Source organism: Arvicola amphibius, chromosome 5, assembly GCF_903992535.2.
Source record: "Arvicola amphibius chromosome 5, mArvAmp1.2, whole genome shotgun sequence".
In the NCBI taxonomy this organism is placed as follows: Eukaryota; Metazoa; Chordata; class Mammalia; order Rodentia; family Cricetidae; genus Arvicola; species Arvicola amphibius.
In genome coordinates, this window is record NC_052051.1 from 33557568 (window position 1) to 33575262 (window position 17695).

General features: G+C 39.9%; 1 protein-coding gene across 1 annotated transcript; it reads right to left on the reverse strand.

The window, feature by feature from the left end:
- Positions 1-14015: 14015 nt before the first annotated feature.
- On the reverse strand, positions 14016-17537 carry LOC119815177 (ferritin light chain-like). The gene is made up of 2 exons (XM_042055133.1): positions 17504-17537; positions 14016-14437 (listed from the first exon to the last, which is right to left on the reverse strand). The coding sequence occupies exons 1-2, from the start codon at positions 17535-17537 to the stop codon at positions 14016-14018; spliced, it is 456 nt and encodes a 151-aa protein (XP_041911067.1).
- Between the last annotated feature and the right edge of the window lie 158 nt (positions 17538-17695).

A 17695-nucleotide genomic window follows, 5' to 3' on the forward strand; every position in this document is an offset into this window, starting at 1 on the left:
TAGCCAGTACTGAAAGGGTTTCCAATTTTAACCTGTCTGCCTTCCTCAAGGCTTTGTTTATGAAACTGGCACTCTCTCAGAGGGCCCCATGGCCTTTGCTGTCCCTGATGTCATTTCCATTTCCTCAATGCAGGATTCTTGAGTTTTCCAACTGTTGATTCTATGTACTTTTGCCCACATCCTGCAACCTCTGAAGGTCAGAAGCCTGTGGAGAGCTTGTCTGATATCTTCCATGCTTCCTGGAACCTTTGAGTGAAACCAGATTCACAGCAAAACTGGTCCCATGTCCACGTCTTCTTTCCAACCATCTGCCCATCTGTAATTCTTTTATTTTTTTCCCCTTGATTATTTCATTCTGAGACAAGAGAATTGGTGTCTATGCCATTGAGAAGAGCAGAGAGGAAAACTGGTTTAGTTTTTAATTCTGACGCATCATGCACCTCCAGAAACAGCCAACAGAGCATGGTCAGTTCTTAGGGGAGTGAGGAACACACCACACAAAGGTGCATGAACTCACATCAGCAGCCAAAAGAAGAGTTAAGGCAGATGTTGGTGAACGAAGAAAATGATGGTCATGTCACCCAGCCAATTCTCAGGCCTGCAAATAAAGAGTTCCTACCTATAAAGTCATTGACAAGGGAAGAGAAAGGGGAATAGTAGAATAAAAACAATGAGGACAAAATCTAGAAAGTACAACTGTAGTTTCTTTGCCTTCTACTCCTCGACAAAGATTTTTGGGTTCTGCTACATGATTGCCCTAGAACAACACAACAGACACACAGGTAGATGATTTCAGGTCGTATGCTACCCCAAATTCCTTCTCAGGCAAGAGGAATACTTTTTATGATGATCTAACATCCATAGGCTATTAGAGATAGAAAGAATTTTGGAGATTTTCCTAGAAATCTAAATTCTCTACTTTAGAGTGCCCAATTATTTACAGGAGTGTGAGCTTGCCATTCTTGCATTCATGTTAAAGTAAGAGTTTCATTAAAGTACAACAGACTCAGACAAAAACACATGGATCATAAATATGGCTTAGTTTGTAACTTGCAAAGTGCATCTATTGAACTCAGCTTGAAAAGTAAAATGTTCCATTGACCGCCCATGTCACTGGGCATCCTTATAGCACGCCTACAGGAAAGGCTAAAATGAAAAAGACATGAGTAACCACTGTTTTGACTTCTAAGAGGACAGACCAATTTCACCTGCTTTTGAAATTAATGTAAGTGAAGAGATACAGGAAGAGCTTCCGGATGATGTGCTCCTGTCACTCTCAGAGTTGTGCCTGTGAGATGCATTAATTCTGTCTGCGTGTGAAAATGTTCCGTTCGCTCTGTTGCTGTCATCACACGACATTCACTCGCATAAACATGATAAACTTGATGGACGTGGGTTCTCAGTTCGAGGCTGTCGTACATGTTGTCTTGAGGATCCTAGGGAATATTTTTGTGTTTTTTAAAAATATGAAAATGTACTTTTTTGAGTATAAAACTCAAGCAACACACACACACACACCCTCTGCTGAGTATATGTAGTGTTGTTCAAGCATACATGTAACAATAATAAAGAGGCTGTGAGTTAGAGAGAGAGTGGGAGAACATGAGAAGAGTTGGGGGCCTGGTAGGGTAGGTAGAAGCGATGCCAATACCATACTCACGCATACAATTCTTTTTTAAAATGTAGAAAATCCAGGTCATAAGATATCCTAACTACGGCTTTAGCTAATGAGTTTCAACATGCTTGTACAAATTCATGCACTTATCCACATTTGTCTCTGTAATTTTAGCCATTCTTGAGGGTATACTATAATTTATGTTTGAGACAAAAACACGGTTGAGCAACTTTTTTCCTAGCATTTAGTGAGACATTGGTATGGATGCCTCTTGAGTTTGCTGCCAGCGTGCTCTATTAGAGCCTTATCACCCTAGATACAGTGAATGTTTAAACCTGAATGATAGGGAATGAATAGGACGCAAGGATCTAACCTCAGAGAGTTCTTACTCAGTTTGGAAAGGCAAGGATCCTACAGGCGACATGAACAGGTCAGAAGCACTGAGGCATTGGCAACGAATGTTAAATGTTGGCTCACTGTCTGGTTAATGTTGGTCCTAACTGTTGAATGTAAACGTAGACTCAGTGCCCGCATACAAAGACAGGAAAGACGGCAGAGCATTGGTGCTGGGGAAAACTTTAGGAAGGAAACTGCCCTTCAGCTGGGCATCCAAAAGCCAGAGAATTGGAGGTGGAGAACCCTATAGTATTTCCTGTCATCTGCACTTACGGAGTGCGACACTAAGTGCATGTTTTAATATTGACAGTGACCTTAATTGCCATGTGTGCCACTCACGATGACAAACACAAGGTCGACCGACCAGTTCGTTGACTGTTGCAGAGAGTGGCTGTCATTGAACTTCCAGAACACCCTCGAATCTCTTGTGCTCGCTGCGTCTCTGGTTGTTTAGACCACAAGAATGAAATGTGTTCTAGTGGAATGTTGTCTGCTATTAGAGTGGAAAGTGAATTACACAAAATTTCTCTACTTCTGATTGCAAATCATTGAAATAAATCTCTCATTTCTTATAGTAAAGCGGAAAGAACAAGTAACACACAGTTATATATCACTAGAAAGGACTTTATGCCCCATTTACCTTAATGAGTATTTCTGGCAAGGTTCTACAGGGGAACAGAATCAATACCGTGTGTGTGCATGTGCGCACACGTGCGTGCATGCGTGTGTGCGTGTGCGTGTGCGTGTGTGTGTGTGTGATTACATAACACATGGAGATTTATTAGATTAGCTTGTATGACCAGGTTTGAGCAGTCCAGCACTGGCTATCTGAACACTGGAAAGAATGAAAATCTGAAACTGCCCAATTCATGAAGCTGGATGCTTCAGCATTCCCTTCTGCACTGAAGGCTCAGAGATTACTAGAGTCACTATGTTGACTCTGTGATGGAAAGCTGGAGGCTGCTGTTAGTGGAGGTGGTAGCGGCAGTGGTGGAAGCAGCAGCCATAGATGCACTGGCCCAGCAAGTGGAAGCTGAAAAGCACAGGTTTAACTGCTTTTCCTTAGCCCTCTTTGTATCCGGGCTGCCTGTTGGAAAGTGTTGCTCACTTTGAGGATATCTTACCCCTTTAGTGAAGCACTCTCGTGAATGTGCCCAGCTGTGTATCTCTAAAGTGATTCTAAATCTGGTCAAGTTAGAAATGAAGATTAGCAATCTCAGTGGCTATCCTTAAAATAAATCTTTTCAGTAGAAATTTGACATAGGAGACCTTGATTGTAAATATCACTTTGACTTTTTGTCTTTAGAAAACAAAACACTGAGCCAGGCAGTGTTGGCATAGACCTTTACACCTTTAATCCCCACATTTGAGAGGCAGAGACAGGCAGCTCTTTGTGAGATTGAGGCCAGCTTGTGAGATTGGTCTACTTGGTGAGTTCCAGAACAGGCTCCAAAGCTACACAGAGAAACCCTGTCTCAAGAAACATAAAAAAAAACCACTGGGAAAAGATACTAGAAGATACATTTCCTAGTACTGTTTGAAACTTGTTGAGCCCAAGTAACATAGTTATGATCCCCTCCTCCACCACCAACACACAACAAAAAAGAAAAAGAAAAAAGATAGAGATAGTAGTTCAGTTTGTTCCTCCTTCCTAGGGGCTGGAATATGGCTGAAATTCCAGGAGCCAACTCAGCTACTTTGTACTGTGAATGTAAGCAGAACAAGAATATATAAGAGAAAACTGAAGTAACTTTGAATTTGAGTAATTTGAGGAACTACCTTGGACTGTTGCTCTTCATTGGTCATACATGCTTATTTGTATGTTTGAGTTTATATGTATGTGTGTATTTGTATGGTCAGTGTCTTGTGTGTGGTGTAGGGCCTTAGAAAATCTACTCAATTGCTTTCCACCTTATCTCTTTGAGATAGTCTTTCACTAAACTTGAAACTATACTGATGTGCATCAAGTCCTAGCGTTCTCCTGTCTGTGTTCTGACCCTGCCCAGTGCTGAGCTTTGAGCTGTACAGAACCACATCTGGCTTCTTATGGGTGGATTCAAACTCAAGCCATGTGCTTACAAAGGAAGTTTTCTTATCCACTGGGTCATCTTCTCCTCGATCATCCTTTTTAAAATTATTGCTTTAATCTTTAATTGTGTATGAACATGGGTGTCTTCTGGCTATGTGTTCATACGAGTGAAGTTGTCCATGGAAATCAGAAGAGGGTATGGGATCCCCTAGAACTGGAGTTACTGGTAGTGTGAGCTGACTATCATGGGTACTGAGAACCGATCACAGGTCCTCTGCAAGAACAGTATGTTTTCTTAACCACTGAATCATTTCTCCAACCCCTTCAATTGTCTTTTATGTAATAAATATTTATGAGATTCAGTCACTCTATTGTTTATATTTAAGTCCAAATCCCAACTGGCATAGATGTATATCATCCATACTTTCCCAATCTATAGACTACTGACAACCAAGGGGTCCTGAGTACCTTGACTTGAGCTTGGCTTCCTGCTCTAACCCCCAAAGCACTATTGATTCGGTCTAAACATTCTCTTTTCCCTCCATTCTAGACTGATCTCCTCTTCTATAGGTATCTCAGACTTTGTTATAATGTCTACATCAGAGATATTGGTGGCACAATATAACTGAGACACTTTGAGAGGCTGTATGAAAATATTATTCCACCACCCAGAAATGTGACCAGCCCCTTGTTCTACAAATTACACATATTATATTACATTCCCCTAAAATATCCACATACTGTCTATGGTTCCATGGTAGCTTCCAGATACTATTCCATAAACAAGCACGGAGACGTCCTTCTAAATCTGGGTGGATCTTGGGCTGTCTTAATGATAGTACAACTGAGAAAGTACTACATGGTTTTCAAGACTGGCCATGCAAGGCTACACAACTTCTGTCTGGTACCTGGTACCCCAGCTGGGGACATGAATGTGACCAGCTCTGTGCTGCCATCTTGTAAGTCTGCTATGTTAAAGTCACCATGCTGGAAGACCACATGGACACAGATATTTCAGAATGGACATTCCCCAGCACTATAGCTGTTTAAGGTGTGCCAGTTCAAATACCAGACAGAGGAATAAGGAAGTGTTCATGTTTATCCTAACCCTAGCTTCTGTCTGACATGAGAAACCTGAGTCATCTCATAACAGGGATATAACAATACAAAGATTGTGATTTTAAGACATGAACTTATAGAAAACCACAGCTTATAGAAGAACAGATCACCCCAACAGGCTGAAGACCTGGGCTTTAGTATGGTCCACAATTGTAGTTGGTATTTTTACTCTTTGATCATTGATTGTTTGAAACAAGCCTGGCTTTAGTTTGACTTGTTTCTAGCCAGTTTTTCTTAAATTATCTCATCTACCTTTCACCTCTAGGCTTTTTACCTTTCTTTATTCTATATCTCTTTCTTTCCTCTTTACTTTGTGGCTGACTGTATTGTTGGGTGACTGGCCTCTGGCGTCCTTCTCTCCTCCTTTTTCTCTTATCTTTCACTCCCCTCTCTTCTCTCCTCCTCCTCCTCCTCCTCCTCCTCCTCCTCCTCCTCCTCCTCCTCCTCCTCCTCCTCCTCCTCCTCCTCCTCCTCCTCTTCTTCTTCTTCTTCTTCTTCTTCTTCTTCTTCTTCTTCTTCTCCTCCTCCTCTCTGCTTGACAACCCTGCATATTACTCTCTCCTGCTTTACTATTGGCTGTTCAGTTCATTAGACCAATCAGGTGTTTTAGACAGGCATAGTAACGTAGCTTCACAGACTTAAACAAATGCAGCATAAAAGTATGCAACACATCTTTGCATCATCAAAGAAATATTCCACAGCATAAACAAATGTAACACATCTTCAACTAATATTCCACAACACAAATCATTGTTTAGTTATGTACAAATCTCTGGAGAGCAGCTCTATTACATTGAGTGATGAGGACTTATTGTCCCGAAAGGCTTGTCATAGATTGCTTTAACTGTCAACTTAGCACAGCCTCTAGTCATCTGAGAACAGAGTCTCACTTGAGGGTCTGCCTAGATTGAATGGACCTGTGTGCATGTCAGTGAGGGTTTTTTGATTGTTAGTTAATATAAGCAGATCCAGCTCACTGTGGGTGGCTCTGCTTTTGGGTCAGATAATCCTTGGATGTATAGGAAAGCTAGCAAAGCATAATCTTATAATCAAGCATCATTAAACAATATTGCTCCATGGTTTCTGCTTCAATTCCGCATGTGAGACCTTGCCTTTTCTTCCTTCGGTGATGAACTGTAATTTGTATGCAGATTTTCCAACCATGAGCAGAAAGAAACCCTTTCTCTTTTCCTTAACCTTGCTTTTGGTAAGTGTTTTATGACAGCAACAGAAAGGGAAATATAAATAGCCTGGATACTCTTCAATCAACTCTTACGGAAGATCTTCTGTGAATTCCCTGTGGCATCTACTTGTGGGTCTTAGCCCAGCTCTCTGGACCAATTTGAATCAGTTCACCCTGCACCTCCACAAGTGAGTTCTCAGCTACTGGCAGCCTCTTTTTTGTTTTTTCTGAACTTCCTCTTCTCCAAATGCTGAGTATTGATTACTGCAGGAGAGGAAGACATCAATGACTACTTCTTGAGGGCCCTCTCCAGTGTAAAAAATAAGGGTAAGAAGCCAAAGGCTTTTTTGTAGAGAAGTCAAAAGCAGACTGTAATGCAGTAGAAGGTAAAAGAAAAAAATCAAAAATAAACTTGGATACTCAGTAGAACTATAATTATGTAAAATGAATATGATATAATTTAAAAGGATGTATGAAAATGATTTTTAAGGATGTACCAAAATGATGATATTTAAAACTTCTATTTTATAAATGCTATTAAGATACTTACATTTAATGCTCTTGAGAAATTTAAAACCAATCAAATTTGTCCATTGACAATTTCACATACATGTTTAATGAATTCTGTTCACTTTAATTCCCTACCCTATCATATCGTCCACCTCTGACAAAGCTCCCTCCTCCCTACAGGTTGTTTTTTTCCCCACACATTCATGGCTCTCTCTCTCTCTCTCTCTCTCTCTCTCTCTCTCTCTCTCTCTCTCTCTCTCTCTCTCTCTCTCTCTCTCTCTCTCTCTGTGTGTGTGTGAGAGAGAGAGGGGGGGGGGAGGGAGGGAGGGAGAGAGATGGGCTCACCAGTGTCTGTCCCTTCCTAAAATGTATCAGTATCCAATAGTTTCATAGGAAGGGTCCTATATGCCCCTCCCCAATCCATGCTTCACTGTTGACAGCCCAGTCAACACTCATGTTGTTCACAAAGAAATAAGATGATTGTATTTAGTGCCCAGTGAACCTGCTTAAGGTCAGACAGTCCACTTGACCTTTCAGCTAATGGTCAATAAATTGACTCTTCCAGCTGAAGAAAGCCAAGTGTTACTGTTCAAAAAATATTCTGTAGTTACTACACTTTTTCCTTTCTGCTATAAAACCTGTGTCAGCTTTGTTTCATTGACAGATCACACAGCATCTCCATTATAAGGGTCAATTTGCTTATAAAAACTAATCAAAATTGGAGTAGATTCTTTGACTTCTCTTACAACGAAGAGAAACATTTCAGTGCACTCCATGTTCTAGCATATAAGACAGAAGTTAAAGAGGGAGCTGAGGATGGAGCTCTGTTGATAAAGTGCTTGTATAGCACAAAGGGAGCCTTGGCTTAGACGTCTTGAAGTTTTCATGGCCAATAAATGGAAAAGGCAAGATTTTACTTTTTACCATTCTTAAGATTTGTTCTGAAAAGAGAGTTGCTGCTGATGACATGAAATGACTTATGAGCTATAAGCTATGCAGAAAACTATCAGTCAAAATTAGCTTTGGAATGACTAACCGATATAATTGTTTGGCTGATGAAAAGGATAAACATTACCAATGTTACTACGAAAGATAATGGATTTTTCCATAGACTTCAGTAACCAAGATTACAAAAAATGTATAAGACTTTTCCCAGCTTCCTCCTTTATGCACGTGAATATAGAGTTATAAGCCAGGAGCTGACAATCAATAGGAATGTTACTACTATACTTATTATTTTATTTTAATTTTAAAGCATCATGTACCCTGTTCAAAAGTTCCCATAAGTGTTGGGACAGAAGTAAATATTTTTTATTGGGATTTATGCTACATTGTGCTATACAAGAGCAAGATATGGCCTAGAGTGAGACCATTATAAACAGCTGTTCATTTAAAATAAAAACACCAAACCCCTTTGAAAGCAGCTTAATTACTTATGCACTAATGAGTATGTCTCTGAGCTTAGAGGCATGTAAGAGATGGCTTGTACCAGCTTGAGAGAGCCAATATTTGAATTTACATGATAATTTCAAGTCAACTGACCATGAGGAGAATATTCTCCAAATCAGGGTTTTCTTCTCTCCTACTCTTGAAAAGTTAGTTGTTAAACATACACCAGTATGTTATCAGCCTTGGCTTTTTCTCCTGAGGGTATGAATAGGGTCCTTTGGGCTTTGTACTGTTTTTCTCTTCTCTCTAGCCAGTATGATGAGCTTGCTTTTTGTCACTTAGCAGTGTCCCACAGCATAGAGGTCTTCAGATTTTTCTGGACCCTTAAGTCCCACCTACTTAACTGTCTGCTTAACATCTATACCTGAGAAGTTCACAATCAACTGAAGCTTAACTTATCTAAAAGAAAACACTGATTCACCATGTCCCTCTTCTAGATTGCTCTTGTTTCAACAGCATCCACTCCTACTCTCTAGGTTATGTGTCCTCAAAATCTGGAAGGAACTATTGATCATCCCTGTCTTTACCTCATATTGTGGGTTAAAATGTGCTCCTGCAGAAAGATGGAACCAGCACATGTGATCTTGTTAAGAAATATGGTATCACACACACACAATTAAAATGACATCATCCCACAGCAGGGTGTGGATCCTTGTTCTAATGTGACTTATGCCATTATAAGAGAAGGGAAACAAACACAGAAAACATTGTGTAATGTCACAGGTTAGAATGATGTGGCTGTAAGTCAAGGGATGACAAAAATTTCCAGCAATCCCCAGAAGCCAAGAGAAAGGCATAGTACAGATTCTTCCCTGCGGCTTTCAAAGAGGCTGTGGTCCAGTTGACACCTTGATCTCATCCTCTGGCCTTTAGAATTATGATGGAATAAATATATGTTTTAAGATATTAAGTTGGCTATAATTTGTTATAGTGACCCCAGAATTTAATATACTTCAAGCCCCTCACACCTTCTTTATTCAGCTCACCAAAAAGACTTATAAATCTTGGATTCAGACAGAATATAGTCCATCTAATTCATCACTGCCATAAATCCAGGTCACCTTTAGTACCAGTCTAGACACCATAATCATTTCTTAACCGGTTCAGGCTTGACCTGACAAGTCCATTCAGAAAGAGACATGTAAAAATCAGTTCTTGACATGTGGGTCATGACTCCTCTGGGGGTCACATATCAGATATCCTGCATCTCATATGATTACATTATGATTCATAACAGTAGCAATATTACAGTTATGGAATCATTTTATGATTGGGTGGTCACCACAACATGAGAACTCTACTAAAGCATTGAAGCATTAGGAAGGTTGAGACCCACTGGCCTAAAGCTTCAGGTTGCACTACTCCTGTATTTAAGAGTCTCATTTTTATTATGCATAGTTGCGCTCAATTGTCCTAGCTTGCCTGGTTTCTGAAACCTGCCTCATCTCAGGTTCTGACTCTTTCATGTGTCTCAGGTCTCTTTCTTTGCTTTTTTCTTCTTTCCTTTCTTATTTCAGCTCATCAGATCCAGCACATTACTTTCTATCTCACAGCCTTTGAAAGATTTAGCCATCTAGAGAATGTCCCACTGCTTTCCTTCTAGTCCCTACGTACACATGTACCCGCGGCTTTATCAATGCTTCCCTTCTGCCATGATCGTACGTACCTCCAACATGTGTCTATGGTATGATTTTGCTGCTCTTTTCTCAAGAACTGGAGTTCGGTTCCTTTTCCATTGAATGTGGACTAGCATTATCACACAACTGGAATCAAAGAATTTCCTGAAAGCTTTGTTGTATGACATCCCACATTAAATCTATATATGATGGTCAATTAATTTTCTCAGGAGAATTTGGCTACTGGATAATTGATTCAATCAGTCTGAAACACCAAGCTAGAAATTCCATGTGACTACGTTCCAGTTGACATCTCTGTCTGAACTCCATCTCTTAGCTATTCTTATCACCAAATGTGTGTGTGACAATGTTTGACTCTTGTGAGCCAGCCTTTTCATCAGCTGAGTTTTACTGGGTGACATGCAGTCTCTCTACAAGGAAAAACAAATTCCACCCTATCACTGTCTGACTGAATTCCCAATCCACAAGTCCACTAGACATTATTCAAGAGGTCCTATTTTGGACCACTAAGTTTGGGAGGGTAGGAGTTTGTGATACAGCATTAGTCATGGGAACATCTCTTCAGTAGTTATCCACAACTTACAAGTATGAACATGTTAATCTGACGTCCCATTGGGATCAGTTCTGTGTAAGAAGGTATTTTGTCTGTCTTTCTTGCTCATCCCCAGCAGCTAGCACAGTTTTCTATTCTGTGGGTACCCAATAAAACTTAGAGTGCCGTGGACTGCAGATGCAATTTAGTGATAGAAGCACTTGTCCAGTATAGGTTGAGGTTTGGGGCTCAATCTCCAATAAAAACCAAGACAAAAATAAAAGTCCCAAAGTTGTAATATGTTAAATCTTAGAATATGTAAAGCTTAGCAAGACACGAGGACTTCTGGGATACCTTAGGCTGAAGTAAGGGAGGAATGAGCTCTTCTAGTCCTGGCCACTCGTAATAGAACCTGGCATTCGCAGTTTCAGTCACAGTGAAATAACTCAGAACTAATTCCTCTCCGGCTTCCCAAATTGACCATTCTTATTCAGACCTCTACCAAGATGACAAAAAGTATCATGTTATATTACTATCTTTGGGGAGCTGAAGCAATTTAGTAACATTAAAGGTTAGAAAGTTGCTTCATATTAGAGATGGAAAAGCCCTCACGACTAAAGGAAGACTGTCTGATCTTAGTAAGACACAATACCACTTCTTGGTTTTTGCCATCAGTTTTAATAAACTCATTCACCCATGTGATGCTATTTCTGCCAGTTAATATTAGAGAAATCTGAAGGAGTTAAACTACCCCCACATTCACCTAAAGCAAAATAGAATTGGAAGTATCAGCCTCATTTGCATAATTGTTTTGGATTCCCTAGACAGAAATAATTTTCAGGGTTGTCCTGTCTGAACACAACTAAAATACAAAGCAAGGGCTTCAAAACTTTCTCACTCACCTCCTTTGTGAGAAGAATTCAGCCTGTCTCTGGATGTTAAATCGTGCCTGAAATGCTTTATACACATCCTGGGTCTTCTGTTGCCAGGTGATCTTATCAGTCTAAAACGAGAGTAGTAAAATAGTAGGGCAGCTATTTGCTTCTTCTGAAGGCTCTGCAGACCACTGACTCTCTTCTAAGTTTGGAAAAAGCATAATACATTATATATTATATAATGACATCTTATGCTGTTGGTGTCTCACTTATAATAGTTTGGCTTTAGTTGTTTCTTTTTTCAGCAATGCTACATTACTTGTACAGCTACTCTGCTTCTTACTGTTGGTATTCAGTGACATAAGATAATATTTCATTATGATCTTCCTTTACCATAGGGTGTCTTAAGCCCATTTAAGTTGGGCTGACCTAATTTATTATGTTCATTAAATGCATTTTGACTCAATATTTCAATTTTCAATGGGTTCATTAGGCTGCAACACTACTGTAACTGAAGACACATCCACGTAAGTATTCAATAAATAATGAATTCATTTTCACAGCAAAACCACTAAAATTGGATCTTGTAGTTATCAATCACTTGGATTTCTACTTTAAAAATTTATAGTCATCTCAGATCTATGCCCTGCTCATTATGTACTCAAAAGCAGTCATACATATCAGAATATATGGTTAGCTCTAATGCTGCAGAGATAATATCAAATATAAGAATACTACTAAATAATATCAAATGTAGAATACTAGTGTCTTAGTACATATCCTGTTACTATAACAAAATACCTAAAGTTGTGTAGTTCAAAAAGAATAAAAAGTTATTCAGTGCATTATTCCAGAGGCAGGGAGTCCAGATCACGGCATGAGCATCTGATGATGGGTTCCTTGCTACATCACAGAATGGCAGAAGGCAACATGGCAAAGCAGAACATGTATGCCAAAGAGAGTTCCTGTTAGAGCAAAGCCATTCTCAAGATAACCCATTAACCCACTGTAGTGATTTGAATGAAAATGGTCCCCATTATAAGAATAACTTATAGAGAACTTGCTTGGGTTATATAATATACCTTGTAAAACGATCATTTATTAAAGATATTAATATTAAAATTCATGGTGAGTTAAGCTATGAGTGCTTTAACAAACAACTCCTAAATTGCAATTAATTATTTCTGGTATATGTTACATGATCAGTTGAACTATTGATGGAGGATAGAAGAAGATGTTCTCCAATCATTAAAGTTACTCAGAGACCTAGGATAAACAGAAGTTATATTTTGGGATATGTTTCCAAGACAACAAAGACAAAAAGCAGTTGGCATTCTCTGTATTGGCTTTTTGTGTTTCAGCCTTGTCCCTCACCATCTGTGTTCCATATATACTGGTCTGTTACTACTGTATCCTCATATTTTTACACTTTTTATATGAAGAAAGTGCACGGCAATGCCAGGTTTTCAAAGTACAGAGTGTAGCACATGTCTTCTCTGAGCCTGGTATAAGAAAAGAATTGGATTTTTTTTGCACAATGTTAATGAGCACTATAATTAAGAAAGTAACAAGAACTCTTAAACAAGCAATCACTTGTTGAAGTGTATCAAAACTTCTAGACTTCTTCCTCTTAATATTCATTTTCCATTGTCCATTGGAAAGCATTTAAATGAATGACACAAGATAATTGGTACTGTGTTTGAAATCAATAGCTGTTATGTGTTTATATAAGAAGGTGGCTGCTATGGTTTGAACAGGGTTTCTCCCCTCCAAGTCTCATGCAGAAACTTCCCTAGTGCAGCAGTATTGAGAAGTGGGGTCTTTGGGAAGAAACTGTGTCATGGGAGCTCTGGATTAATCCACTAGTGGATGAATGGGTGTCTTAGTTACTTATCTATAACTGTGGTAAGAAATTGTAACCAAGTAAACTTATAGAAAAGTTTGGGGCTTATGGTTTCACAGTTCTAGAGCCCATGACAATCATGGCAGGGAACATGACAGCAGACAGGCAGGCATAGTTCTGGAGAAATAGCAGAGAGCTTACATTTTATCTGCCAGTAGAAAGCAGAGAGAGAAAAAGGCAGAGGCACTTACAGACAGAAATAGAGAAAGACAGACATAGACACAGAGAGCAAGATAGAGATAGACAGAGAAACAGGACACTGAAAATGGTGAGAGTCTTTTGAAACTTCCAAACCCACCCTCAGTGATGCACCTTTTCCCGCAACATCACAGCTCCTAATCTGGGGAACAAGTAATCAAATATATGAGCTTATAAGCGCTATTCTCCTTCAACCCACTGCAGTGGTCTAATAGAGGTTATCTTGGGAATGACTTTGCTAAAATAGAAACTCTCTCTGGCCTACATGCGTTGCCTTACCTTGTTGCCCTCTGCCATATTGTGATGCAGCAAGAAATCCCTCACCAGATGCTGATCAGGTGCTCATGTCATGCTCTGGACTCCCTGCCTCTGGAAGAATGAGCTGAATACATTTTTATTCTTTTTCCCCCCCGCTGTGTCAAAAGGCTTTATTTTTACTTGGTCCAAGACTTGAGAGGGCCTCCAGGGCATTACAAAGCTGCCTAGTGGCTTCTTGAGAGGTTCAGGTGAAGGTCCTGAGGCTGGCTGGTGCAGAGCAGAGGTGGAAGCCCCTTGAAAGGAGAGGCCTCTTAGTTATGCTTGAGAGTGAGCCGCTCAAAGAGGTACTCGCCTAGAGATGCCTGGGGCCCAGCCAGCCTGTGGAGGTTGGTGAGGTGGTTGCCCATCTTCTTGATGACCTTCATCTCTTCATCCAGGAATTGGTTTTCAATGAAGTAACAGAGATGAGGATCTGTGTGAGCAGAACCCAGGGAATGAAGATCCAAGAGGGCCTGGTTCAAGTTCTTCTCCAAGGCCAAGGCAGCTTCCATGGCCTCCCGAGTTTTACCCCACTCATCTTGACATGGCCTCTGAAAGAGTGCAAGGCCTCTGTGATCATCCTGTGACTTGAGGAGATGCTCGGTGTCCTCACCCTTCTCCTCAGCCAATTCACGGAAGAAGTGGCCTACACCCTCCAGAGCCGTGTCATCCCGATCAAAATAGTAGTCCTGTTCTAATCGCAATCATATTTTTAGCAAAATCTCTAGGAAAACTACATACATGTCAACATGAGGAGCACTAGATATGGACATCTGTACTTTGCCCACCAAATCAGTAAAGCATCATGCTTGAAATTAGAGAGTTGGGATCAATAAACATATAAAATATATTTTTAAAAAATTTAGATTTCAGCTAGTTACAGGACCTCAGAAATCCCAAGAATTCACAGTGGCGAGCCATAGAAAAAGCACAACTATCTATACTTACAAATTTTGTTCTGTATTTGAGACTAGGGCTCACTGTAGCCTGACTGGCCTGGAACTTGCTATGCAGACCAGACTGGCTTTGGAGTTATAGATTTCTGTCTGCCTCTGCTTCCAGAAGGCTGGATTAAAGGCATGTACCGCCACTTCAATTTTTATCCACACATCATTGAGTTTATTACCTAGGTCTGAATGACTCACATTACTGTCTGCGAGCGAGTTGTGTGGTGTTATTTCACTGAACTTCTGTGAGGACAGGCAATAGCATACTGTGCACAACCTACATGTCTCACAAAACAGAATAGCCAAGTGTTCTGATTTTCCCGTTGTCTTTCTTTGAACTGATTTTCAGATCTCCAAATCAAAAAACTCGTTTCCAAGCCTTATAGAATGTATGTATTCTCATAGCCTACCTAAATCCCACCCACCCCAGGGAGAAAGTATCATTTTGATACACATGGATGACACTGCATTGTAGCATCGACATAGCATTACATGTGAGTAACAGTCATTTCTGGCCTCCACTTATTCATTTGTCTGTACAAATAAGAGTGTGCTTATGAAGAATTTAAAAAGTAAGGGTGAAGTGCAATGGAAGGAAATTAATTGTACAAGTTTTTTTCCCTGAATAGAGAGAGGATTGCTTTTCAGTAAAATTTAGCTGAACATAATTTCAACCAGCTGAGAAAATGTAAACTTGATTTGATGCTCAACAATAATACCTAGGTTTGTTTAAAGCTTTTTGTGAAAATAATTCACTCTACATAAACTTTTTTTTTAGTGTAATTATCACCTGTAGGGGGAAAGAAGATACAAGCAAGTTGCCGTACATTTCCTGGCTCTAGCTAGCATAAATACGACAAAATATATCCAGTATAGTTTTATGGTGCCTTTTCCTGTAAGCACGTCCCGTTCCCAAAGTCACTGTTGCAAGATACTGAAAAACATTTAATGAGAACCATAAAACATGTGCAGATAAAGTAGCGAAAATATATGTGTATTGAGAGCCACTAAGACACAGTGCAGTCACCATCTTTATAATTTAGGTGTCATGACACAGTTTTATTCCCAACTTGTTGTAGTCATTTTTCTGCTGCCCCGAAAATAAGCAAATTTTATCGTTAGTAGATGCATGAAGCTTGTATATGGTGGTTATAATGTCGCCTCTGGGTTTAGTTTGATAAAAAACCTGTTCCATTGGAAAGTAAATCTTGTTGCCTAACAGAATTATGAGTCTAAGCTGAGCAGAACTTCAGGGAAACATATGTTCTCTTCTATTTGTTTCAAAAATGTGAGATTTTGACATCTAATTCCTAGTTTGGCCAGCAAGAGGTCAGAGGTTATAGGTTTCTTTACCATATAATCAAGTTCTTTTGCATTACATGGATATGTAACCAGTGTTTGGATAATATCACCTCCATAATGCTTGAGATATGGAATCAGTTGATTACAAGGTTTCTCAACGAACCAGGAAAACCCATTTCCCCCTCATTCCCTACCAGATCCAATCCCAATTCTTAGTTTCTCGGTCATTCAGAAAACCACTGAAGATCCATTCAGAAAAACCCAGAGTGGTTACTTATGGGTATGAAAATTTGCTGCCTCTTTGTAGATGAACCTGGAAAAAATCATGGAAACCATGGCCACCGAGCTGTCATTGGGCAATTTCTTCTTTGCAATGTAAAATGTACAGTAGCTGTGATTCAATTTTTGATAGACTAGGTTTCTGTGTCTTTAGATACTTTCCCCCAAAGCTATTTTCTTCCCAGGAGGAATGCCTTTGCATGTTTATAAATTTTCTTTTTTTAAAATAGCTATGAACTATTGGCCAAGTCAGTTTCTGTAACACAGTCAGACTACAGTTTATTTCAGGAAAAGCATCTGAGCTGCTCTCACTATCACTATCACCAAGCAGTTAATTCGTTGCTCAGACGTGCGTGTTAATGGGTGGACACCTCATTGCTCCTTAGCTCCTTAGAAATTATTTTTATATTTACTTGATGTTCTTTTGTTAAGAATATACTCAATATTCTTTTTACAAAACAGAGTGGTTTCTATATTTCTATAATTAAAGAACACTTTTCTATGGTTCTTTAACATCATTTCCTACACTAACAGGATCTCACTAGACATCACACTTGTTTATTGTGGCCCGATTTTCCCCAAACTTCATTCATTCGTCCAATGCATATTTACTGAGTATCAGTCATTCTTCTAAGGACTTCAGTGAACAAAGCAAAGTGACTACCCTCAAGACATTAGTTCCATGTTGCAACTTCAGGTGGTTTTAAAAAATAGAAACCTCAGCCGGGCGGTGGTGGCATGCGCCTTTAATGCCAGCACCCAGGAGGCAGAGGCAGGAGGATCGCGGTGAGTTCGCGGTCAGCCTGTCTACAAAAGCTAGGTTCCACGACAGGACCAAAGCGTCACAGAGAAACCCTGTTTCAAAAATTAATTAATTAATTTTTAAAAAAGAAAAGAAAACTTCAAGCTGATGAAATCAACCAATTTGGTCCCTACCCCAATTTTTAACCTAGGAAACTCGAGGCATTTTGTGAGGAAAGGAGAAAGTGGGCGGGTGGGAGGAAGTTAGTGGTTTCTGAGTGACTTTAGGCAAACGATCTATAGGTTGACTGTGTGATCCTGCAGCGAGGTGAGAGAACCAGTAAACACCAATACTATCTGCAGAGTGCTGGAGTGTTCCTTCAGACTTTCAGATATCTGAGACCCATTTCAGGGAGCGACCATGGCCATGCTTTTAAAAGGTGGTGTTAAGCCTAGTCGGCCATCACCCATTGAAAGGTTTGTCTACTTGCCTCTGATGACTGCTCCTGTAGAATTGTATCGCATCAATTAAAGTCGGGAAGCTTTGAAATTGCGGTAAAGGAAGAAGATTGCCTTCCCTTCCCTTCTCTCCTGTTCACAACTTGGACCCTGAATCCTTATTTGAGCCCATCCGGTTCCTCCCCTTTCGGCAGTATCCCTCCTTCCCGCCCTTCAGAGATGCG

Coding starts and splice junctions, on each gene's coding strand:
- LOC119815177 (XM_042055133.1), bottom strand. CDS start 17,537: ATGCGATACAATTCTACAGGAGCAGTCATCAGAG. Junction 14,438..17,503: donor TACAGGAGCAGTCATCAGAG/GCAAGTAGACAA, acceptor GATTGCGATTAG/AACAGGACTACTATTTTGAT.